Source organism: Scyliorhinus torazame, chromosome 4 (genome assembly GCF_047496885.1).
Source record: "Scyliorhinus torazame isolate Kashiwa2021f chromosome 4, sScyTor2.1, whole genome shotgun sequence".
NCBI lineage: Eukaryota > Metazoa > Chordata > Chondrichthyes > Carcharhiniformes > Scyliorhinidae > Scyliorhinus > Scyliorhinus torazame.
The window spans coordinates 165,627,867-165,652,754 of record NC_092710.1 but is presented as its reverse complement, the minus strand read 5'-3'; the positions used below and the strand labels follow the sequence as shown (position 1 = coordinate 165,652,754).

General features: G+C 47.8%; 1 protein-coding gene across 4 annotated transcripts in view; it reads left to right on the top strand.

Annotated features, from left to right (window-relative positions):
* Positions 1–14,430: 14,430 nt before the first annotated feature.
* LOC140410578 (tudor domain-containing protein 6-like) overlaps positions 14,431–24,888 on the top strand; it is a 36,874-nt gene continuing 26,416 nt past the window's right edge. For 2 of the 4 annotated variants that reach the window (XM_072498851.1, XM_072498852.1), the window contains exon 1: positions 14,431–21,124. In XM_072498851.1, the coding sequence (XP_072354952.1) occupies positions 14,536–21,124 (6,589 nt within the window). In that variant the 5' untranslated portion in view covers positions 14,431–14,535. The remainder of the gene's footprint in view (positions 21,125–24,888) is intronic. The other 2 variants (XM_072498850.1, XM_072498849.1) reach the window with 1 other exon arrangement.

Genomic DNA, 24,888 nt, shown 5'->3' with positions numbered 1-24,888 from the left:
GGTCCCGGCGATGGGAAGGGAACATTATATGGACATTGCCTTGTTTTTGGAATACATGTAAATTTGATTTTGGATGTGTTAAAAGTGGTACAATAAAGGTAACATCAGGCTGTCAGAAGAGTGTAGGAAGAGACCATGAGAAAGAGAAAGGGACTAGAGAGAGGACGGGGCGTGTGAGAAGGGAAGTACAGCTAGAACGTAGGTTACCGGGAGATGCACTTAAGTTAATTAAAGGCCAAACTGAGGAAAACCCGGGTAGTATGAATCTCTTCTACCAGATTTACCACCGTCTGTATGGCCAGGGACGGGTTGTCTGCTACCCAAACCCCGCAGCGGTGTCTAGGTTATTTTCTGTTTCACCGCTTTGGGGCACTCCCCAAACGGTGGTTCATTGTCAGCGTTCCGAGCCATTGCCCGAGCACGTCACTCTTCCTTACGATCCAGATTCAGCACCACCGGCTATTTGCCTTCCCCTTCCTCGGGATAATTCCCATTCACAGTACGATAGGCTGCGACGGTGGAGGGCGTACATACCTAGCCACTTCACTCCCAATAGGGATTCCCGGTCGTACGAGAATTGCTTCAGCAGTGAAGGATATGGCTGTTTGCTGGTAGAGGTGGACACAAATATAACATGTCTGTTTCCCACCTGTACGGACAGGAGGTGCCATATCACCCAGGCGTCTGGCCAATGCGTTTGTTATAACACCACTTGCGTTCCATTGAACGCTGGCCTCCAGCTCCTTTGTGGCTGGGCGAATGTCTCTCATATCACTGTTGGGAATAGGGCTTTCCGCATTGCTGGGCGGCCCGAATGGGCATTTCAAAATTGGATAAACTGGGCTACTGGGAGGTCCTTACGCAACCGACATGCTGATTGTGATGCTAGTCTCCACACGGGACAAGGATACTACTTTTTATTTAATGGTACGGCGACCAACGTTTTGTCACCCCATTTCCCCGCCGAATTGCTATAGGGACTCTAGTCCCTACCACAGTCCCCTGCCCTTCGGCGTGGAACCTGCATAATCAGTTAGCACGCCGGGCAGTCTCTGCTGAATTTTGCGAGAACTGGAAAAAACCTCAGGTTCTTGCACCCAACCGGGGCCACTCAGCCGGGTGGGGCATTCTGAGCGTATTGACACTGGGAGGTGTGGGGGGTTCCTTGGCTGTTAGTGATCGGAATTATTTTATTTGCGGCCTTACCATCTTGGGAAATGAAACCTTGGGAGCCCTCGGGGCAATAACTAAGGAGTTGTCTCAGCTACGGTTGTTTGCAATGCAGAACCGGTATGCTCTTGACTATCTTCTGGCCCGTGAGGGTGGGGTATGCGCCATAGTACAGGGCAAGTGTATCATGGGTGTTCAGGACTTGACCGCTAACATTACTACATTTATGGATCGCATACGGGATCACTTGGACGGGATGCAGGATCCTGACTCTTGGGGTAACTGGGGATCTGGAGGATGGAAGGACTGGTTGATAAATATGGCCATGTATCTAGTGGTAGCTATCGGCTGCATCTTTGTGGGCCTGGCCATCCTTAAATGTGTGATGGGTAGAATGCGGGGTGCACTAGATCAGATCACCGCCCCAATCACCGAGAAAAAAAATTTAACTGTTAAAATCCATGAGGGTGAGGCAGATGAAGGGGGGCTAAGACAGGAATTGGAAATGCAGCGACGGATCTTTTTAGATGAGGGACCGTAGCTATAGATTGGATAGTTCGGTTATCATGGAATGATAAAAGGAGGGAATGACGAATGTGATATAAAATAGTTACTTTAGAGTTACTAGTTAATGTAATGTAGAAATAAGCCACTTTGATTCTTGCAGTTAGGGACAAAGGAATTTGAGACCGCATGGAAAAAGCAGGAAGAGGTGGGTCTATGAGAGTGATGCTGCATTGATAGGGGCCAGAGAAAGGGATTGGAAGTGAGCCAATCAGAATAGATCGAACAGGTCAGGAGGGACATAGGCTGACCTATGTCCGTCGAGTATGTGAAACTTGATACCATTTGAATTGATTTGCAGAGATCCCTTTGTCTTTTAGTTCAGTCGTTTTCTGGGATGTAAGAAGCTGGATGTCTCTTACATTTCTGTAAGATGATTCAAGCTTGCAAGCTAAATAAATAACTTCTGTTTACGTGCGAATCCGACTCAACTTTTATTGAGGCCAGACTGACAGAGAAAGAAATTTGGAGATCTACATGGGTAAAGCTACTATATCAGGAGCCGGGGGCGAGTGTCCGCACAAATATCATCAGCTCGAGATACTTTTCTCTCCACTTTGGGACTAGGCAGGGATGTCCTATGTCCTCCCTGCTGTTTGCACTTGCGATTGAGCAATTGGCCATCGCATTACGAAATTTGGCGGTATGGAAAGGAATAGTGCGGGGAACAGAGCATGGGGTGTCCTTATATGACGATGACTTGCTGTTATACGTGTCGGAACCGAGTGTGTCAATAGGGGGAATATTGGAGCTGCTTCGGGTGTGTCGGTCTTTCTCGGGATACAAACTAAATCTAGACAAGGTTGAGTATTTTGTGGTGTCTCGGCTGGGGGTGGGGGCAGGGGTGGGGGGGGCTGCCATTCTGTAGGGCAGTGACTCACTTTAGATATCTGGGGATGCAGATTGCCCAGGGGTGGGGTGGGAGGGGGAGGGGGGCTCCGCAGGTACAACATTTCTAGTTTGGTGGGGAGAGTGAAAGCTGATCTGGCAAAGTGGGATGGTCTCCCTCTGTCACTGGCGGGTTGGGTACAGGCGGTTAAAATGAATGTGTTGCCGCGATTTCTGTTTATTTTCCAATGCCTGCCGATTTTCCTGCCAACGGCATTCTTCAGAGAGATTGAAGGAATGATTACCTCGCTCATATGGAGAGGGAAGGTGGCCAGAGTTAGAAAGGAGCTGGGTCAGAGGGATTAATTCCCAGTGGGTCAGAATGGAGGAGAGTTTGTGCAGGGGGTCGGGATTGAAGACACTAGCAAAAGCGCCGCTCCTGATGGCCCCGGGGAAATACTCAGGGAGTCCGGTAATAATAGCTTCATTGACAATTTGTAGGCAGTTTCGCCAACACTTCACGCGCAAATCACGTTCATATGTTTTGGTCCTGTCCAAAGCTGGAAGATTACTGGAAGGAGGTTTTTGGGGTCATCTCTAAAGTGTTGCACGTGAAACTGGGCCCGGACCCTCGGGAGGCCATATTCGGGGTATCGGACCAGCCGGGATTGGAAACTGGTGCGGAGGCAGATGTTGTAGCCTTCGCCTCGTTGATCGCCCGAAGGCAGATCCTGATGGGTTGGAGAGCAACCTCTCCACCCTGTGCCCTGGCATGCCGGGGGGAACCAGTTGCAATTCTTGACTCTTGAGAAGGTTACGTTTGGACTTCCGGTTGCGGCGATGCCTTGCTAGCCGCACGTTTCGGCGGCTCCAGCTCCGACGGACCTTCGGGCTCTTTTAAGAGCCCCAACGGGAAATTTTTGGGCGACGCAACCCGGTGTGGGGTGAATGAGTAGGGAGTCCCCCCCCCAACGAAGGAGGAAAACATCGGCGGCGGCGGCTGCAGCGTGAGGAATCGTCGACGAAAGGGACAGAAAGGGAGAAGACACAAGATGGCGGAGGAGAAAGCTCAGGCGACATGGGGGCCCGAGCAAGACAAATTTTTGAGACGGTGTGTGGAGCTACTAAAGAGGGAGGTGCTGACCTCAATGCTACAAGCAATTGAGGGGCTCAAGGAGGCACAAAGGACCCAGGAGACAGAGCTCCGCGTGGTGGAGCAGAAGGTGACGGATAATGAGGACGAGATCCTGGGCCTGGCGGTCAAAACACAGACGCACGAGGCACTCCATAAAAAGTGTATTGAAAGGATCGAGGCCCTAGAAAACAGAGCGCGAAGGAAGAACCTTCGGATACTGGGTCTCCCCGAGGGAGTGGAAGGAGCGGACTGTGGAGCTTATGTAAGTACGATGCTAAGCTCATTGATGGGTGCTGAGGCCCCTGCGGGCCCCTTGGAGGTGGAGTGGGCACATCGGATCCCGGCGAGAAGACCAAAAGCGGGAGAACCACCCAGGGCGACAATCGTGCGATTTCACCGCCTTAAAGATAGAGAGGAGGTCCTGAGATGGGCTAAAAAGGTGCGGAGTAGCAGATGGGAGAATGCAGTGGTACGGGTGTACCAGGATTGGAGTGCGGAGGTGGCGAGAAGGAGGGCGAGCTTTAACCGAGCCAAGGAGGTGTTACACAAAAAGGTGAAGTTCGGAATGCGGCAGCCGGCACGACTATGGGTCACGTACCAGGAGAGACACCATTATTTCGATACGGCGGAAGAAGCATGGACCTTTATTAAAGATGAGAAATTGGATCGGAACTGAGGGACTGATACTGTAGGGAATGTTATTGTTATGGTTGATGTAAATAGAGAAGTAAATTGGGATGGGGGAGACACTAGGAAATGTGGGCGCCGGTGAGGGGGGAAAGAAGGGACACAGGCGGAGAATGAGGAATGGGAGGGGGAGAGGAAAGGGAGCTGCGCCACAAGAGGCGGGTCAGATAAAGGGATGTTCCCGCGCCAGAAAGATTATGGCGGGAAGACAGGCGCAAGGGAGTTCCCCACACGGGGGGTCACGGAGTGAGCAGGAGTAGCCGGGGTCAGTTGATGTCAGCTGACTTGCGGAAGTAATATGGGGGGAGCAATCACGCTAGAAAGGGATCTAGCCGGGGGGGGTGGGGGTGGGGGGGGGGGGGGGTGGGGACGACAACTGGGTTGCTGCTGCGGAAATCAAAAAGGAAATGGCTAAAGAGTGGGTGGACGGGGATGGAATGCGACGCCTGGGGAGCGAGTGGGAGCGCGGAGGCGGGATATGGGACTGGCCTAGAGAAGGTGATGGCTAGTCGACACGGGAGGGGGGCAGGTAGCCCCCTAGTGAGGCTGATCACGTGGAACGTGAGAGGCCTGAACGGACCGAGTAAAAGGGCCCGAGTACTCGCGCATTTGAAAGGACTAAGGGCAAGGTGCTCAAGGGGTTTATGGACCAAATGGGGGGAGTGGATCCATGGCGATTTCTTAGACCGAGGGCCAGGGAGTTCTCCTTCTTCTCCCATGTCCATAAAGTGTACTCCCGGATAGATTTTTTTTGTTTTGGGAAGGTCGTTGATCTCAAGGGTGGAAGAAGCTGAGTATTCAGCCATAGCGGTTTCGGACCATGCCCCACACTGGGTGGACCTGGAACCTGGAGAGGAAAGGGAGCAGAGAGCACTCTGGCGATTAGATGTGGGATTGATGGCGGACGAGGGAGTGTGTGGAAGAGTGCGGGGGTGTATTGAGATACCTGGAGGTCAATGACGACGGGGAGGTCTGTGTGGGAGTGGTATGGGAAGCACTAAAAGCGGTGGTCAGAGGAGAGCTGATCTCCATTGGGGCCCACAAAGGGAAAACAGAGGCCAAGGAAAGGGAAAGATTACTGGGGGAGATTTTAAGGGTGGATAGGGAATTTACAGAGACCCCGGAGGAGGAACTGTACAGGGAGAGGAGACGACTCCAGACGGAGTTTGACCTCCTGACCACCAGAAAGGCGGAGGTGCTGTGAAGGAAGGCACAGGGGAGGAGGTATGAATATGGGGAAAAGGCTAGTCGCCTGCTGGCTCATCAGTTGCGAAAGAGGACAGCGGCGAGGGAGATAGGGGGAATTAGAGACGAAAAGGGAGCCACGGTGTGAAGAGCAGGGAAGATAAATGAGGTGTTCAAGACCTTTTATGAGGGACTGTATAGGTCCCAACCCCCAGAGGGAGAGGAGGGAATGCGGCAGTTCCTGGATCAATTGAGGTTCCCGAGGGTGGAGGAGCAGGAGGTGGAAGGCCTGGGGGCACCGATTGGGGTGGACGAGGTTATTAAGGGGCTGGGGAACATGCAAGCAGGGAAGGCTCCGGGACCAGACGGGTTCCCGGTGGAATTTTATAGAAAATATGTGGACTTGTTTGCCCCGTTGTTGGTGAGGACGTTCAATGAGGCCAGGGAAGGAGGGACTTTACCCCCGACAATGTCGGAGGCGACGATATCGCTAATTTTGAAGAGGGATAAAGATCCGTTGCAGTGCGGGTCCTATAGACCTATTTCATTATTGAATGTGGACGCCAAATTGCTGGCAAAGGTACTGGCATCGAGGATAGAGGACTGTGTCCCGGGGGTGGTGCACGAAGACCAGACAGGGTTCGTAAAAGGGAGACAACTGAATGTTAACGTGAGACGACTATTAGGGGTGATAATGATGCCCCCAGTGGAGGGGGAGGCAGAGATAGTGGCGGCAATGGATGCAGGGAAGGCATTTGATAGGGTGGAGTGGGAGTATTTATGGGAGGTGTTAAGGAGGTTTGGGTTCGGGAACGGGTTTATTAGCTGGGTCAAACTTCTTTATGGGGCCCCAACGGCAAGTGTAGTCACGGGTCGGCAAAGATCGGAGTATTTCCGATTATATAGGGGAACAAGACAGGGATGCCCGCTGTCTCCACTGTTGTTCGCGTTGGCAATTGAACCTCTGGCCATGGCGTTGAGAGACTCCAGGAAATGGAGAGGGGTGATTAGAGGGGGAGAAGAACACCGAGTCTCGCTATACGCGGATGACCTACTGTTGTATGTGTCGGACCCAGCGGGGGGGATGATAGAGGTTATGCGGATGTTGAGGGAGTTCGGAGATTTCTCGGGATATAGGCTCAACATGGGGAAGAGTGAACTATTTGTGATACACCCAGGGGACCAGAGTAGAGAGATAGAAGGCCTGCCTCTAAGGAAAGTGGAAAGAAACTTCCGATACCTGGGATTCAGATCGCTAGGAGCTGGGGAACCTTGCACAGACTTAATCTGACACGATTGGTAGAACAAATGGAGGAGGACTTCAAGAGGTGGGACATGCAGCCTCTGTCGTTGGCGGGCAGAGTGCAGGCAATTAAGATGATGGTCCTCCTGAGGTTCTTATTCGTATTTCAATGTCTCCCTATACTAATCACTAAGACCTTTTTCAAAAAAATAGACAGGAGCATCACGAGCTTCGTGTGGGCAGGGAAAGGCCCGAGGGTAAGGAGGGGGTTCCTACAACGTAGCAGGGACAGAGGAGGATTGGCGCTACCGAATTTGGGCGACTACTATTGGGCCGCCAATGTGGCGATGATTCGTAAATGGATGATGGAGGGAGAGGGAGTGGCGTGGAAAAGACTGGAGAGAAAGTCCTGTAAAGGGACGAACTTAGAGGCGCTGGTGACGGCGCCGCTACCGTTCTCACCAAAAAAGTTTACCACGAACCCGGTGGTGGCGGCAACATTAAATATCTGGGGACAATGGAGGCGACAGAGAGGTGTGCGGGGAGCCCTGGTGGGGTCCCCAAACAGGAACAACCATAGGTTTGCCCCAGGAAGAATGGATGGAGGATTTCAGAGCTGGCACCAGTTGGGAATTAGGAGGGTGGGAGATTTATTTATAGATGGGACGTTTGCGAGCTTGGGAGCATTGGAGGAAAAGTATAAGTTGCCCCGGGGAAACTTCCTTAGATATATGCAGGTGAGGGCGTTCACTAGACAACAGGTGAGGGAATTTCCGCTGCTCCCGACACAGGGGATTCAGGACAGAGTGCTTTCGGGGGTGTGGGTCGGAGAGGGCAAGGTGTCAGAGATATACCGAGAAATGAGGGAAGAGGGGGAGGAGTTGGTGGGCGAACTAAAAGGAAAGTGGGAAGAAGAGCTAGGGGAGGAGATAGAGGAGGGTATGTGGGCTGATGCCCTAAGCAGGGTAAATTCCTCTTCCTCATGTGCCAGGCTTAGCCTGATTCAATTCAAGGTGCTACATAGAGCACACATAACGGGAGCAAGACTGAGCAGGTTCTTTGGAGTTCTTTGGAGGACAAGTGTGGGAGGTGCGGCGGAAGCCCGGCAAACCACGCACATATGTTTTGGTCGTGCCCGGCACTGGAGGGGTATTGGAAGGGAGTGACGGGAGTGATTTCTAAGGTGGTGAAGGCCCGGGTCAAACCAGGCTGGGGGCTAGCTCTATTTGGAATTGCGGATGAGCCGGGAGTGCAGGAGGCGAAAGAGGCCGACGTTGTGGCCTTTGCGTCCCTCGTAGCCCGGCGTAGGATTCTACTCATGTGGAAGGAGGCGAAACCCCCCGGACTGGAGGCCTGGGTAAACAAAATGGCGGGGTTCATAAAACTGGAGCGGATAAAGTTTGCCCTGAGAGGATCGGCTCAAGGGTTCACCAGGCGGTGGCAGCCATTCCTCGACTACCTAGAGGAACGTTAGAGGGAAGACAGATGACCAGCAGCAGCAACCAAGGGGGGAGGGGGGGGGTGGGGGGGTGGAAGTTTTAGTTTATGTTAAATGATTAGATTACCATGTTGATTAGCCATTTGTTTATTGTTAAACTTTCTTTACTGTTATGTTTGTTCTGTAAGGGGAAAAAATTTTGATCGAAAAAATTTCAATAAAACATATTTTTAAAAAAAGAGAAGGTTAAGTTTGAACTGAGAGGAATGACAGAGGGGTTCTACAATTCATGGGCATTATTCATTCTGCACTTTCAAGAACTGGATAACATCGAACATTAGTTGGGGAGGTTGGTTGGGAGTGTTGGGGGGAGGGGGACTGTGTGTGTTAATGGCGACTATGGGTGATTCCTGATTCCTTTTTGTCATTTGTTTATGTGAACATGCATATGTTTGGGGTTTGGTGGGAGGATGGGATCATTGTTATTGATATGGGGATTGACATATTTGTTACTGATTATTGTTTATTGTTGGTGGGTGTAAATTTGGGAGAAAATTTGTTAAAAGGAGAACAAAAATATTTTACATTTTCTTTTTAAATTATAATTTATAAATTATTACCGCTCTAGATTTAAAAAATAATGTTTGTTAAGTTTAGGTATTCATTGTTTAACTCTCCACAGACCTAAAGCACAGACCTTTATCAAATAAGATCATTAAACGTTGGAGCAAAAGTAGGCCATTCGCCCCATCACATCTGCGCATCGCCAAACACCACAAACCCCAGTCTATTTCACCCCAACCCCATCTCCTACTTGATCCTCACCACTTGTGCCAAACCCTCCCCGCCCCCGCAACCACCCATATATATCCCCAATCCTACCCTCTCCCAACTCGTCCAGGAGTAGCAATTGCTCCAATAGGGTACACCCTGGCAAACCAGGAAGCTCTCTCCAGTCCTTTCTACCGAAGTCCCGCACTTGCTTGTATCTAAATTCACTCCCCATTGGCAATTCAAACCTGTCCCGCAACTTGTCCAATCCCTCAAACTGTCCTTCTGAGTACAAGTCCCTCACCCTCTCCACCCGCCTCCCTCCACTTCCCATAAATCCCATCCATCTCCCCCGGCTTAAACCTACGGTTCCCACACAGTGGCGTCAACACCGACATCCCCTCCAACTTAGAATCATAGAATCATAGAAGTTTACAGCATGGAAACAGGCCCTTCGGCCCAACCAGTCCATGCTGCCCAGTTTTTACCATTAAGCTAGTCCCAGTTGCCCGCACTTGGCCCATAACCCTCTATTCCCATCTTACCCATGTAACTATCTAAATGTTTTTTAAAAGACACAATTGTACCCGCCTCTACTACTACCTCTGGCAGCACATTCCAGAGACTCTGAGTGAAGAAATTGCCCCTCTGGGCCCTTCTGAATCTCTCCCCTCTCACCTTAAACCTTTGCCCTCTAGTTTTAGACTCCCCTACCTTTGGGAAAAGATGTTGACTATCTACCTTATCTATGCCCCTCATTATTTTGTAGACCTCTATAAGATCACCCCTAAGCCTCCTACGCTCCAGGGAAAAAAGTCCCAGTCTATCCAGCCTCTCCTTATAACTCGAACCATCAAGTCCCGGTAACATCCTAGATCTCTTTGTTCTATAACTCTCCCCAACGCCATACCATTAACTGAGTAGGTCCTGGCCTGATTCGATCTGCCAAAATGCATCACCTCACATTTATCTAAATTAAACTCCATCTGCCATTCGTCGGCCCACTGGCCTAATTGATCAAGATCCCTTAAAGTGCCTCCTCAGCTGGTTCTACACCTTGACAGTCAAATGTACCACCGGGCTCCCCGTATACTTCCCCGGAGTTAACGGCAGCAGAGCCGTCACATGGCCTTCGAACTGGATCCCCGACAGGGCTCATGCCCCATCCTAACCCACTCTGCCCCCTCCCTCTCACACCATTGCCTCACCTTCTCCACGTTCAATGCCCAATAAAAGGTAGCAGGTTCCAGGAGTGCCTTTCTGTCTCTGCATCTGTCGCAGGGCCCGCTTTACCCTTGGCCCCTTCCCCGTCCATACAAACTCTGAGATCACCATCTCCAATTTCCGAAAGAAGGCCTTCAGGAGAAAGATCGGGTCTGTAAAACAAAGAGGAACCTTGGCAGCACATTCATTTTCATGACCTGCACCCTCCCTTGCCAGGGTCAGGTGTAGTGTGTCCCATCCCTTAAATTCCCACCCAATCACCTCCGCCAACGTTGTCAAATTCCACTTTGGCATCGTAGTCCATTCCCTCGTCACCTGAAGCTTCAAATACTTGAAACTTTCCCCAGCTACCTTAAATGGCAACATCCCCAAATTGGCCTTCTGCCCCGCCACATTCATCGGAAACACCTCGCTCTTCCCTACGTAACTTATACCCAGAGAAGGCCCCAAACCTCGCCAACGTTCCCATGATCCTACCCATACTGTCCAGCGGGCCCAACACAAACAACAAATCGTCCACATGCAGCAACCCCTGGTGCTCCCTACTCCCCTTCACAATCCCCTGACCCCCTAAGGGCTCAATCGCTAGCGCAAACAACGGACACCCCTGTCTCATACCTCTGTGCAGTCCAAAACTCTGTGAACCCATCCCATTCGTAACTACACGTCATCGGAGCTACATATAAGCGAACCCACATCACGAACTTCAGGCCAAACCTAAACCTACCCAAGATTTCAAAAAGATACCTCCATTCCACCTGGTCAAAAGCCTTCTCTGCATCCATAGAGACAATAACCTCTGGCACCTGCCCCACCGACAGGGTAATTACTACATTTAACAGTCTCCAGAGATTACTTGCCCTTTACAAAACCCATTTAGTACTCCGCCACCACCCCTGGCACACATCCCTCCATCCTTACCTGCCACCAACTTAGCCAGCACCTTCAGTCTTCAGCAACGGAATGGGCCTGTATTACCCACACTCCAATGGATCCTTCCCTTCCTTGGGATTAGTGTGATCGATGCCTGCGTCAGTGTTTCTGGCAGCTGCCCCTTCTTCAATGCCTCACTAAATATCCTCAACAAATGCGGTGCCAATTCCATTGCAAACGCTTACAGAACTCCGCCAGAAAGCCATCCAGCCTGGAACCTTCCTCTACTTCAGCCTCCTAATGCTATTAATCACCTCCCTCAGCTCTTCCAATGCCTGCCTCCTCTCTTCCTCCAACCTTGGAAACTCCAAAACAGGAACCGTCCCATGTCCCCTTCCTCTCCACCTGGTTCTACCTTATATAGCTTCCCATAGTGCCCCCAGATACCTCATTTATCTCCCCCGGCATTGACACTAACTCCCCCCTCTCCGGTCTTAGCTTTAAAATTTCCGTGGATGCAGCCTGCCTCCTCAGCATATGGGCCAACATATGGCTTGCCTTCTCTCCATATTCATACTGAACCCCCCTCCCCCTCCTTAACTGTCCCATTGCCTTCCCCATTGTCAACCAATCAAACTGCCCCTGCAACCTCTTCCTCTCCGCCAACAACTCTTTGGTGGGAGCTGCCGCGTATCTCCTGTCCACCTCAACTATCTTGGTCATTCTCCTTCCTCCTCCTCCTGTGCCTGTGTGCCTTGAATGAGATAAGCTCCACCCGGCCCACTGCGTTCAACGCCTCCCAGAATGTGGTTGCCAACACCTCCCCTTTCTGATTAATTTCCACATACTACCCAATCAGTGACCTCACATTTTCCCAGAACCCTCAGCAAACCCGAATCCAGCCTCCATCCCGGCTTCTGCAGCTGCCCTTCATTGAGCCTCACCTCCAGCAAATGTGGCACATGATTAGATAGCACAATTTCTGCATTCTCTTCCCCACCCCCCCCACAACAACACCGCTGGCTCACCACAAAGAAATCAATTCTCCAGTACACCTTTTACACGTGTGAAACGGAGCTCTCTCCACCACCACCCCCCCGGATTCTTAAATCTCCATGGGTCAACCATTCCCACCTGCTCCATAAACCCTCCCAGCTCCATCACCGTCCTTATCTCCCCATTGACTTGGGGCTCGACCTTCGGTTCCATCATGCAATTAAAATCTCCCGCCATAATCAATTGGTGCATATCCAGATCCAGGATTGCTCCCAGCAACACCATCACAAATCCTAAATCCTAATTCAGCACATTAACTGGCACCACCGGGTTCCCCCTCAGCACCCCACTTACTATCACATACCTTCCCACGGGTCCCGTACTTCCTTGGTCCCCACAAACCCCGTTCTTTTGTTCAACAAAATGGCCACTCCCTGCGACTTTGAGTCAAACCTCAAGTGGAATACCTGTCCCACCTATCCCTTCCTCAACCTAACCTGATCCTTCACTCGGAGGAGTGTCTCCCGTAAGATCATCTCCCCCTTCAAATTCCTCCGGTGCACAACAACCTGGGACCTCTTAGCTGGCCTTAGATGTTCCATGTTACAATTCTTACTGGGAGCTTAGACTCCACTACCCTCAATCTACGCCATCATCCCCCTCCGGCTCTGCCTCCTCTAATACCACCCTAAATCAGCCCATCCAAATGGCCACCCTCTTCGTCCATGACCACGCTCAATCTCCAACTCTGCCACATCGCAATCCCCCCCCATCTCCCCCTCCCCCCACCTGGCCACCTTTCTCAGCCTCCTCCCCCACCTCGCCTCCATTCACCAGCATTACCTGCCAGCGTGGCAGCCCCCACTTGAAGACCCCCCTGCACCCTCCCCCCGCCCATGGCAGACAAGAAACAACCAGTCACAATCCACTCCCTCCCAAAAAAACATTACAGATGGCTGGGGCGGGGGCTACCCCCGTACAAACATACACATGTCTCCGTACAAACATACACATTCTGGCAGCCCCACAATCCATAGGTTCTGCTTCCTGAACTTGTTTTCTTGCTCCTCCACCTTCACCCTTAGTGACTTGCATAAGTCCCACAGAATCCCTCATCTCTGCCTCGAGGGACACCATCCGGACGGTCTGGTCAGACACCACTGTTCCAATCTCTAGTATCTTCACCCCTTATGCCTCAAGGCACTTCTCCACTCGGCCCATTGACTCTTGCAGAGGTGCTACTGCTCCCACGGTGGCCTTCGACCGGTCCCCATGCATCTCGTTCCTCTGCTGTCGAAATTCATCTTTGATGAAGGCCTTCAACTGCTCCATCTGGGCCTTTCAAACTGGTGCCGACCCTTCCCCATCCGCCATTTTCACAATTGTTGCTGCACCACAGGTCCCCTCCAATTCCTTAGTCAGGTCTTTGACTTTTTTTGCCAGGTCTGGCAGCCAGTAGACATACCAATCTTGGGGAGATAGATGATTTTAATTTAATCTTATTACTCATTTGTGGAACTACAGGATCATAAAAATATCAGGATTCCCCTGGCTAATTACGTAGAAATCACATACACGTATAGAATTGTGCTTTCCTTTTCCTGCATTTTTGATGGCGCTATGGGTGCACTGCCTACGGAGGGAAATCTTTCTGCCAGTCAGTAAAAATTCCACTTGCGAAAGTAATAAAGGAACCATTCACCTGATTTACATGGTGACGTTTAAATGACAGGGGATCCCCGTGAGACAAGTAAACAGTTCAGGGTTTAGCAGCATATTGTCATTGGATGTGAGATTTATTCAATACTGCTCCAATGTTATCTTCATAGGAGTGTCAATTTGCACCAATGTGCGGCAGTCAAACCTGTTTAAGAGTAAAAAAATAAAAGGCGTAAAAATGGCTGCTTAACGCAAAAATAAAACCGCGGTATTCTTTTATTGCAACATCATGATACGTCATAAAACACTCCAACGTCACAGAGATCTCGCGACAGGGTTTATACTCCGCCGCGCATGTGCGGAACCAGAACACGTGATGTTCTCAGGATCCCAGCGCAGCCCAACTGCAGGGAGGAGAGGGGGTAGTTCCGGTAATCAACGCATCCTCCAGCTGGTCTTCACAAAAGACTGACCAACCCACAGTTAATTAGTAATAATTTTCCTTGAAATTAGAATATGTAACAGCAGCGAAAATTAAATCTTAGTTTTAAATAAAATCGGTTAAACTCCCCCTCCATCTCCACGCAACCTACTCCATGTGAGCTGAGCCATCCGGCGCATGCGCATCGAGGGCCTCATAAAGCGAGGGGCGGGGCTAACGGAAACGTGTTCTGTCGCCACTTTTGAAAGAGCCGCTGGATTGTGGCCGCCATGATGGGGGATTCCAATCGAATTCAAACACTAACGGCCCCCGGCTCGTGAATGGAGCTGCCTGTTTGTGAAGAAAAACACTGGAAGGAGACGGCTGAAGGAGCCGTGCATCGCGGTCGCATCCCCATGTGCTCCACCGCCGGGCTGCCGCCCACGGGCGTCTGCCTCGCTTTCCGGGTGACCCGGGTGGACCCTCCCCGGCCCGGCTCCGTGCTGGTCAGACTGTGGGGCCGCTTCCAACAGCGGGAAAGGCAACCCGAGTACCAGAGGCTGCACAGCGACATACAGAGCTGGGCCAAGGCGGCCCGGCTGGTCGGCGGAGGAGCTGGGTGCAGCGTGCCGGCCCCTCCCCTGGAGACCAACGAGCGATGTCTGGTGGACATGGCCGGCGAGTGGCACCGGGCCCGGGTGCTGAGCCGTGTCGGCGACGATTACACCGTCTTCACCCTGGACGAAGGGCGGGCGCTGCCGGTCCGAGCCCGCAGCCTGGACCGAGGTAAGAAGGACTTTTTCCAGCTGCCGCCCGAGGTGGTCTGCTGCATCTTGGCCAACCTGGTGCCGGCGCCCGGAGCCGCCTGCGGCAACAGCAACGCCGCCGAGGAGGAGGAGGAGGAGCGGGAGGACGTGGAGCAAGAGAAGGTGCCGGAGGACGGCGAGGAAGGCGGCAAGCCGCGGGGCGGCGCGGCTTCCTGGGCGCCGGCGGCCATCTCTTTCTTCCGCGCCCTGCAGGGGCGCACCCTGGAGACGCTGGTGGAGGCCGTGCTGCCCAACCGCCTGGTGCTGGTGGAGGTAGCTCGGGTGTCGCGGCAGCTGTGCGAGCTGGGCCTGGCCAGGGCCATCGACCGGGGCGCCTTCCGGCTCATGGTGGAGATGGCCACCTCCCGGCCCTGCGGCGCCGCCGCCGCCGCCTGCGGCGCCTCCTTCAGGAAGGAGCGCGCCCCGCCGCCGCTGGTCGGGGGCGAAGCGGCCTCGAGCCTGGGATTGCCGCCACCGCCGCCCAGCGAGGCGGGCTACAGCCTCAACTACTTCTACCCTCTGCTGCAGGTGGACGAGACGGTGACGGTGCGGGTCACCCACGTGCGCTACCCGGATCGCTTCTTCTGCCAACTGCGGTGCCACTGCCCGGAGCTCGAGCGGCTGCACGACAGCATGCACCGTTACTATGACAACAGCCGCGCGGCCGAGGCTCCGCGCAGGCTGGGCTCGCCTTGCGCCGCCAAGAGCGCCGACGGCCGCTGGTACCGCGCGCTCATCCAGCAGACCCTGGCCGACGGCGTGCTCGAGGTCTTCTACGTCGACTACGGCGACCGCGAGGTGGTGCCGGCCCGCGTCGTCCGCAAGCTCAGCCCCGGCTACTTCAAGATGCCCGTCGTCACCTACCCCTTCGCACTGCGCGACGCCTCCGACTACGGCCGCGGCTGGTCGGCGCGCCACGTCGAGCTGCTCAAGTCGCTGATCCTGCGCCGGGTGCTGCAGGCCAAGGTGGAGTTCTACAACTCGGTGGAGAACGTCTACTACGTGACCCTGTACCAGGAGGACGGCTCTACCGTCAACTCGGCTTTCAGCGCCCAGACCGAGAGCCTGATGTCGGGTTACAGCGAGGAGATCCGACTGAGGGCGGACGGACAGAAGCTCAACGCACTTCAGTGCGGCGGCGACTACCTGATCGGGGACAGGCGGACCGAAGGGCTCGCCGTGAAACCCAAAGATCGCATCTCGCTGCTGAAGAACGCAAATCTGAAATTGAATGCATTTTATGATGTCCTCGTTGAATTTGTGAAAGATCCTTCAGAGTTTTGGATCCGAACTATGGAGACGGCTAGCGAGTTTGAAAAACTCATGAACAGCATTGCCAAAAAATATGGAAGCTTGAGTCGAAACGAAGGATTAGTAAAGAAACCCGAACCCGGATTGTTATGCTGTGCTAAATTCAAGGCTGATAACTTATTTTATAGAGCTGTTATTACTGAGATTCTTGATGGCCACTTCAGGGTATTTTTCATTGATTATGGAAACATGGAAGTAGTGGACTGGCATGATGTTAAGGCATTACTTCCAGAGTATAGAAAATTACCTGCCTTAGCAGTGAAATGCTGCCTTGCTGACCTTGCCCCCAAAGAAGGGACTTGGAATAGAGAAGCTGTTACCTATTTTGAAAAGGCAGTGTTTGAAAAACATCTTGTTGTTCACGTTTTAGAGAAGGAGATGGACAAATACTTGATCGAACTGCTAGATGTGGAAGATGAAGGAGAACCCAGTGTGAATAAGTTGATCTTGCTGGCAGGTTTTGCTGATCGCAAAGAATTTAAAGTCTCAAATTTCAATTCAAAGAATTTAGATTTATTGGGCAATTTACATATTTCACATTCATCTGAAGAAATTGTTCACTCGTATGGCAGAAGCAAAAAAGACAATCTGGAGCAAAGGCCAATGACTCCTGAAAAAAATCAACCATTTACAGAGTACTGTGGCACACCAACAGTGGGCTTAAGTGATTCTCTGACCACATTATTTTCTAGTCAAGGGGAATTTGAAGGTAATGATAAAGCAGAAATGCTGGAATCTGTAATTATGGAGTCTCCTTATAAGCAAGAGTATCTTAAAGTGGGAAGCACAGTGGATGTACAAGTTTCTTACATTGATGAACCTGGTGATTTTTGGTGTCAAATGACTAAAAATACACATGAATTGAAGATACTAATGAGTAAAATACAGGAATATTATAATATACATGAAGATAATTTTCAGCCTGGTCAATCTGCTTGCATTGTAAGGTACTCTGAAGATGGAAAGTGGTACAGAGCATTGATCCTTGGAAAAGTGAATGTGACGGAAGTGGATGTATTGTACATCGATTATGGAAATAGAGAGAGAGTGCCCATGAGTGAGTTACGTCTAATAAAACCAGAGTTTCTTCTTTTCAAAGGTCAGGCATTTAGGTGCAGTCTTTATAACATAATTCAGCCCATGGGTCCTGACCCATTTATGTGGAATGAAGATTCAATTGCTGCATTCCAGGAATTTATTGACAATGCCTTAAGTTTGTATATGGAACTAAAATGCACAGTATACGCATTAACTGTTGTAGAAGGCAAAGGTCTGTGTAATGTTGTGGATTTGAACACCCCCTTTCAGAGTGCTTGCCAGTTACTTATTGAGCGAGGATTAGCCAAATTTGTAGGATCACCTAGTATTCTTGCTCCATCAGTAAGCCTTTATACCTATTACTATTCGACTCATGATGTAAAAATTGGTAGTGAAGAAGAGATGTATGTGAGCCATGTTGCAAGCCCAACAAAATTCTACTGTCTGCTTGGTAGAAACTTGGGTATTCTAGATAAACTTGCAGACAAGGTTAATAAACTGTCTTCCAAGATGCAGGGCTATACTTTTTCACAGGGTGTAGATCCCATCTGTCTTGCAAAATATACTGATAACCGATGGTACCGTGCTTTGGCGTGGCCCATACAAGACCGAATTCGGGTCTCTTTTGTAGACTATGGCAATAAATTAGATATTGATAAAGATGACTTGCTTCCAATACCCAACAGTGCAAAAGATGTTAAATTTCTACCAATGCAAGCAATTAAATGTGGATTGTCTGATATACCAGTTGACTTATCCCTGGACATTATTATCTGGTTTAAAAAAGCTGTTATGGATAAGCCTTTAAAAGCTGTAGTCGTAGCAAAAGAGACCGATGGAAAGCTGATTGTTGAACTATATGATGGGAACATGCAAATAAATGCAAAGATTAAAGAACAGCTATGCTTACAGAATACCAGTGAAACAAAAACAAATGGAAGTGCGGGAAGGCAAAAAAACAAAAATGAGAAATCATGCACCCCTTATATGGCAAAGAGTGAACATGAGCCATTGCCTCTCAAAAGGCGTGTAGCTGAGGACCAAGGTGATATTCGTGAAGCTGAGAAGATAACGATATCTGCTTGCAAACAGGACAGGTGGAAGAATAGAACCGAGCTTATTTCACAGACTGAAGAGGCTGGGCTGAAGAAATTTGTTCACAGCAAAATATGTACAAAGAATACAAAAGAATCTTCAGATTTAAAATCCAGTATGGTAATTGTAGATCATAAATTGGATGACAATTGGGTTGAAAGCCCTAATGGAAAAAAAGTGAACTTCGCTACACCGTGGCCTAAGCTAACAGACCTCCCTCTGATGACATTGAATGGTGGATTTAAAAGTGGGGTATCTGTTTCACATGTTATAAATCCATCACACTTTTTTGTTCAGCTTCTTCAAAATGAAGATAACATAACTGTGATGGAAGAAAAATTGAATGCATGTAATACAAATGACAGAAAAGTTGGAAGCTTTGAGATAGGTGATGTTGTCTGTGCAGAATTTCCTGAAGATGGTTCTCGGTACAGAGCTGTTGTAACTCAAATTTGTGACAATTTGGTTTCTGTGGAATATATAGATTATGGTAATACTGCAACAGTGGATGCATCAAAAGTTTTTGCTCTTTCTAAAGATTTCTTAAAAGTCCACCGCCTTAGCATACCATGCTTTCTTGCAGGATTTCAGGATTCCAGTTTCAGAGAAAGCAGCGAGGAAGCTCTTTCTGAATTCATAAAGAGAACAAATAAAACCAGAATAACGTGTGAATTTATGCAACCGTGTGGACAACTGTGGGAGGTTCATCTTTATGATGACCATGGATCAATTGCCGATTTATTTAATAACTTTGAATTTAGAAGTGGCACTCCATATTCTCACCAATCAACTGAATATCCTGTAATTGATATAAGACCTTCTAAGTATAATGCATATGTCTTTGCAGTAAAGTCTCCTCAGCAGTTTTGGTGTCAGTTTAAAACTACAAGTGATGGCATTTTTATTGAATCACTTGATTTACAGTCCAAAGAAGATTTGAATCCCAAAGCTGGCAATCTGTGTATGGTGAAAAGAAAAGCCCATAATAACTGGGCTACATGTGAAATTGTGCAAAAAGTTTGTGATGGAGTTGTTGTGGTACATTTTTTGAGGGAAGACATTAAGGAAGAAGTAAACAGCATAGATATAAAAGATGTGACTCCTGCATTTGCATTAACTTATGAATGCAAGTTGCATGGCTTGTTTCCAATTGATGGAAATAGCTGGTCTAATGAAGCTATTGAGCTCTTTAAAACGTTGGTTTTGTACAAAACCGTAACTGTAAAAGTAATTAGTATTTCTGAGGATAATGTACTGGAAATAGCTCTATATGATTATTTGGATAACGTGAGAAACAGACTAATTGCTTCAGGATTCATCATTGAAAAACTGAACGTGTGTGTATCTGATGCACCCAGTTATGGACGATACATCAAGAAACTTCCTTTAGTGGGACAGACCATTGAAGGGTACATCACTGCAGCAGAAAGTCCTTGTTATTTCTGGTGTCAGTATTCGTCCCCAGAAGTTCAAATGCTTTCTAAAAGAATGCAAGAAGTTGGAGTACTTGGCGTTACCAACAGGGAATTATTATCTGACATTTCAGTTGGTGACAGTTGTTTTTGTAAATATTGTGAAGATGGGCAATGGTACAGAGCTGAAGTGAAAAAAGTAAATGGAGGCATACTTTCTCTTCAATATGTTGACTATGGGAATGAAGATGATGTTGGAATACAACAAGTTAAAAAGATGCCCAACGAGTTACTGAAGATTCCCACACAGTCTTTTCTATGTTGCCTTTCAGGATATGATTTGGCTAATGGTTCTTGGAAAGATGGTGCTGTGGATGCTCTCCTTAATCTTTCAGATCAGTTATTAAAAGTTACTGTAGTAGAAGATGAATGTAAAAACCGCAGTTTACCATCTTTATTGCATGTCCAAATTGAGTATGTTGATGGTATAATCAATGATATAGTGAGAAACTTTTGGAATCCGCATTCTGAAAAATATGATGAAAGCAGTGAGATATCTGATAAAAATTCAATAAGTACTGATCAATTAACTCCTGTAATGTCTAGCCCTGATGGCTTAAATCTAGAAGATAAACTATTGATGCAGGCTATAACGTCAAACATAACTTGTTCTGAAATACCGAATACCGAAAACTATGTCACTTCGTGTAAATTGCATGATGAGGAATGGATGCATCTTAAAAGTCCAGCTATAATTAGACCAGAAGAAAATACAGAAAGCACAATTAACCTTCCAAGTATTCAACAGTCTCCAGTAATGGATGTTATAGATAATGAAGTACATACACTAATTACTTCGAAGACCCTTGAATCTGCTGCATTGTCTTCAATTTCCACTGAAGACACGGTTGGAGTGGACAGTTTTGAAGGTGCTGTATCTTCAGGCTCAGATGAAGGAATGTCTACAACGCAAGCTTGTATGGATCAATACTCTTTAAGTGACCAGATCGAAGATGCAGGTCACAAAGAAGCTCAAGGGACACTGAAAACAAGTGAATTTTTACAGAGCTCTGTGCAAACTATTGATTTGTATGAAGAGATTTTTAAATGCCAACAGGATCAGCCTTTTACAGAGGAGATTGGTGATGGTGATGATTCCATGACCCGTATTCTTATCTCCCATGACGAGGATGATGACTACTATGAAGAGCAAAACTTCTCAGAAGCCCAGGTGAACAGCAGTGAAACAGAGGAACAGTTTGTGACAGGTGGGTAAGAACCTTGTGTTAAAATTATACCCATGCCAAGCTTACATAGATTTTAGAATCTTGACTTTTGAAATTAAGTAAGACTTGATTGCAAAGTAATATGACTTACCAACTGGATGTTGGTTTTCAAGTTCTACATTCTGTTGCTTTTACTATATGTAAACTGCAATAGCAAAAAATGTATTTTGTTGGTAAATATAAGGAAATTGGACTATTTAATTTTGACTGTGTTGAAATGTTTTGACTTCAAAGTTGAAATTCGCCCCCACCAATTTGTAACTGGTAACTTTTAAAATATTAAAGGGGACCAGCAACATACAACTCTTGATGACCTCAAAGGGTTAAAAGCTTCTTGGTATAATTTATGATTTGACTGTCGCTTGATCTGTGCAGCACATTAGTTGCATTGCTCTTGAAGACTGATTCCTGAATGTTCTCATGAGTTTGCGATTAATATGGGGGGGGAAAATGTTTGCACAGCCTGTTTGCTGCTGTATTTACCATGTACCAGGTTACAGACTGGTCTAAGCTTGAGATTATACAGCTGTTGAATAGTTCTAACTGGAGCACACCAAGTTTCAGCGGAAAAACATGATCAGTGAAATAGTTCATCTAATTTTTTTAATCTCGTGCATTGACTGCTCTAATCTGCTTTTGCCATGTGTGTTGTCTAATCCCTATACATTACTAATTGTAGCCTGTAATTTAATATCTCATGGTCCTTCAAAAATACTCAAAACAAGATTTCAATAATCTTGCCGATATCTAGTTAGACTCTACTTCAGCCATTATTGTTACGTTTTCATAACTCCATTTTGTCCCTTTATGCTTCTTTCTTCAGTGCTCTTCCCCTCCACCCCTTCTAATCTGCTAAAAGATCTTCAGCTATCTGTTGTACATTTGAATTACAGTTGGTAAATTCATTTGAATCCATACTGACCTTTGAAATTGCTTTCAGTTTGTTGATTGAAGCCCTTTTACTTTACTCGATTTGTCTGCCTTTTTTCTTTATCTTCCTCTCTCCCTCCATTCTTTATTTCCAATTCCTTCTTTCCTGATTCTTATCCATCTTTTTCCTTTTATTTAGCCATCATGCAAGTTGCGCAGTGCAAATTTTGGTCAATCATTTTACTAGTGGCAGATGACATTTGCGAATGTCATCTGTTAAGAAAACCCTGGAATAATACGACCACTATATAAATGAACTTTACATCCAGTTTGAAAGGGCGAAGAGTGGGTCTGAGACAAGTATTTTAAACTTCAATAAGGGAAACTGTGGGCATGAAAGCTGAGCTAGCTGAAGTGAACTGGAATACCAGCCAGAGGACAGACAAATTCATATGGAGGCAGTGGCAGGTTTTAAGGAGATATATCATAGAATTTATAGTGCAAAAGGAGGCCATTCAGCACATCGAGTCTGCACCCGGCCTTGGAAATAGCACCCCCCCCCTTAAGCCCACACCTGTAACCCAGCCTAATCTTTTTAGACTCTAAGGGCGATTTAGCATGGCCAATCCACCTAACCTGCACATCTTTGGGCTGTGGGAGGAACCGGAGCACCCGGTGGAAACCCAAGCGCCACGGGGAGAGCGTGCAGACTTCGCACAGACAAGTGACCCAAGCCAGGGGAAGCGAACCTCGGAGCTGTGAAGCAACTGTGCTACCATGCTGTATACAAATTCCTAGTAATTTAGGAGTTCGCATTAGGAACAGGTATTTATTAATCTGAAGGTAAACCATTCTTTTTTGGAAATTAATTGATAAAGATGGGAGTGAAGAATTCAACATTAGCAAATATGGTAAATATATCTGATGGATAGCGACTTAATCTAAAGGCTGAAAAATTGGGACCATAGGCAGATTGTCCATTGAAAAGAAATCTGTGCCCTTCTATGTGCCAGGAGTGAGAGAGGAGTAACAATCATCTTTTATTAATTGAATATCTCACCAGAAACCACAAAGAATGCTCTCTGTCACTCTGAAAAGTGGTGCATTTCACACTGTTGGAGCACTACATTTAGGCTAAAACTAATATTCGGATCTTTTTATTGCAAGAGATCTACAGAAGCAATAAGATACATAAGTTACTGATGGCGCAAATGTTTAGGAAACAAAGATAAAATTAACCCATAAAGCATCACTATATCCTTACTAGAATGTATTTCCTATACAGTTTTATAGGCGAAACAATTAAGATCTTCATTACTTGGTGATTATAAAAACTCCCACCATCAACAAGAGCAGTCCATTCGCTCAAATTAGCACTAGAAATAAGATAAATCTTCAGCACTTTTTCCAGTCCGGGAGCACCCGGAGGAAACCCGTGCAGACCATGACGAAAGCTGGGACTCTGAAGCTGGATATTTCTGAATACTTAGAATAAATACATTCATAATAAAAAGAAAATTCTTAAGCAGCGGATCCATCATCTGTGGTTGTCCAAAGAAGTTTGAAGTACCCAATTAATTTTTTGTTCCAATTTAAGGGGCAATTTAGCGTGGCCAATCCACCTACGCTGCACATCTTTGCGTTGTGGGGGCTAGACACACACAGTCACGGGGTTAATGTGCAAACTCCACATGGACAGTGACCTGGGGCCGGGATCGAACCCGAGTCCACGGTGTTGTGAGGCAGAATACTCACCACTGTGCCGCTGTTAACCAAATAAGTTAAGGAAAGTATCAAATTTGAGGAAAAAGCATATAACTGCACCAAGATGAATGGTAGGTCAGATGGTCAGAATATAACGTGAATGACTAAAAAAGTTAGTCCGGAGGAAGAAGTTGGAGTATGCGAGGAAGCTACCTAGAAATGTAGAAAACAATACTAAGTTTCTATGGTATTTAAAAAGGGAGAGTAAGTAAAGTTGGTGTTGGCCCTCGAGAGTGACAAAGGAGAGTTAGTAGTAGATAATAAGGAAATTATAGACATAAGTTTGCTTCTGTCTTCACTGGAAGATACAAAAAACATTTGAGTAATAATTGTAAATGAGGAGGCGGAAGGGACCGAGGAGCTCAGTGAAATTACAAGCATGAGGAAAGAGTAATGAGCAAATTATAGAGTTGTGAGCTGATCAGGTCCTGAAAGATTTCAGTAAAGTGTGCTTGTAGGTGGGTTGGTGTTAATTTTCCAAAATTTGCTAGATTGTGGAAAGATTGCATCAGACTGGAAAGTAGCAAACATGCCCCCTCTATTCAAGAAGTGATGATGTGGAGATACTGCTGCTGGACTGGGGTGGGCACAGTAAGAAGTCTCAGCACCAGGTTCAAGCCCAACAGGTTTGTTTGAAATCAAGCTTTTGGAGCGCTGCTCCTTCATCTGACTTCACCCGATGAAAGAGCAGCGCTTCAAAAGCTTGAGATTTCAATAAACCTGTTTCAAATAAACAAGAATTTATTTTGCATTTATTTGTGACATCGCCAGAAAAAAAGGGGAAGAAGGTATGAATACATAAGGAACATTAACAGATATGAGGTATATGAACATTGGGCTCTCAAAAGTCGGTTACCACAACTGTACTGTTTAACTATCACATGTTGCCCCATGGTATTAAAACATACTAGGGGCATGTTTAGGCCACCCAGGTGTACCCTGTTGTTGGCAGTGGCCGTGTCCCAGCGTTTTTCTTTCCCTAGGTCCCCTTGAGTTCCTCTGCCTTACTTCCCTTGCACTCTAGGTGGTTCCCCCACATCCCCCTTTTGTCTGTTTCAGTCCCCCCCTTTCTCCGGTGAATTTAATCTTTTCCAATTTTTGAGATTCTGCTA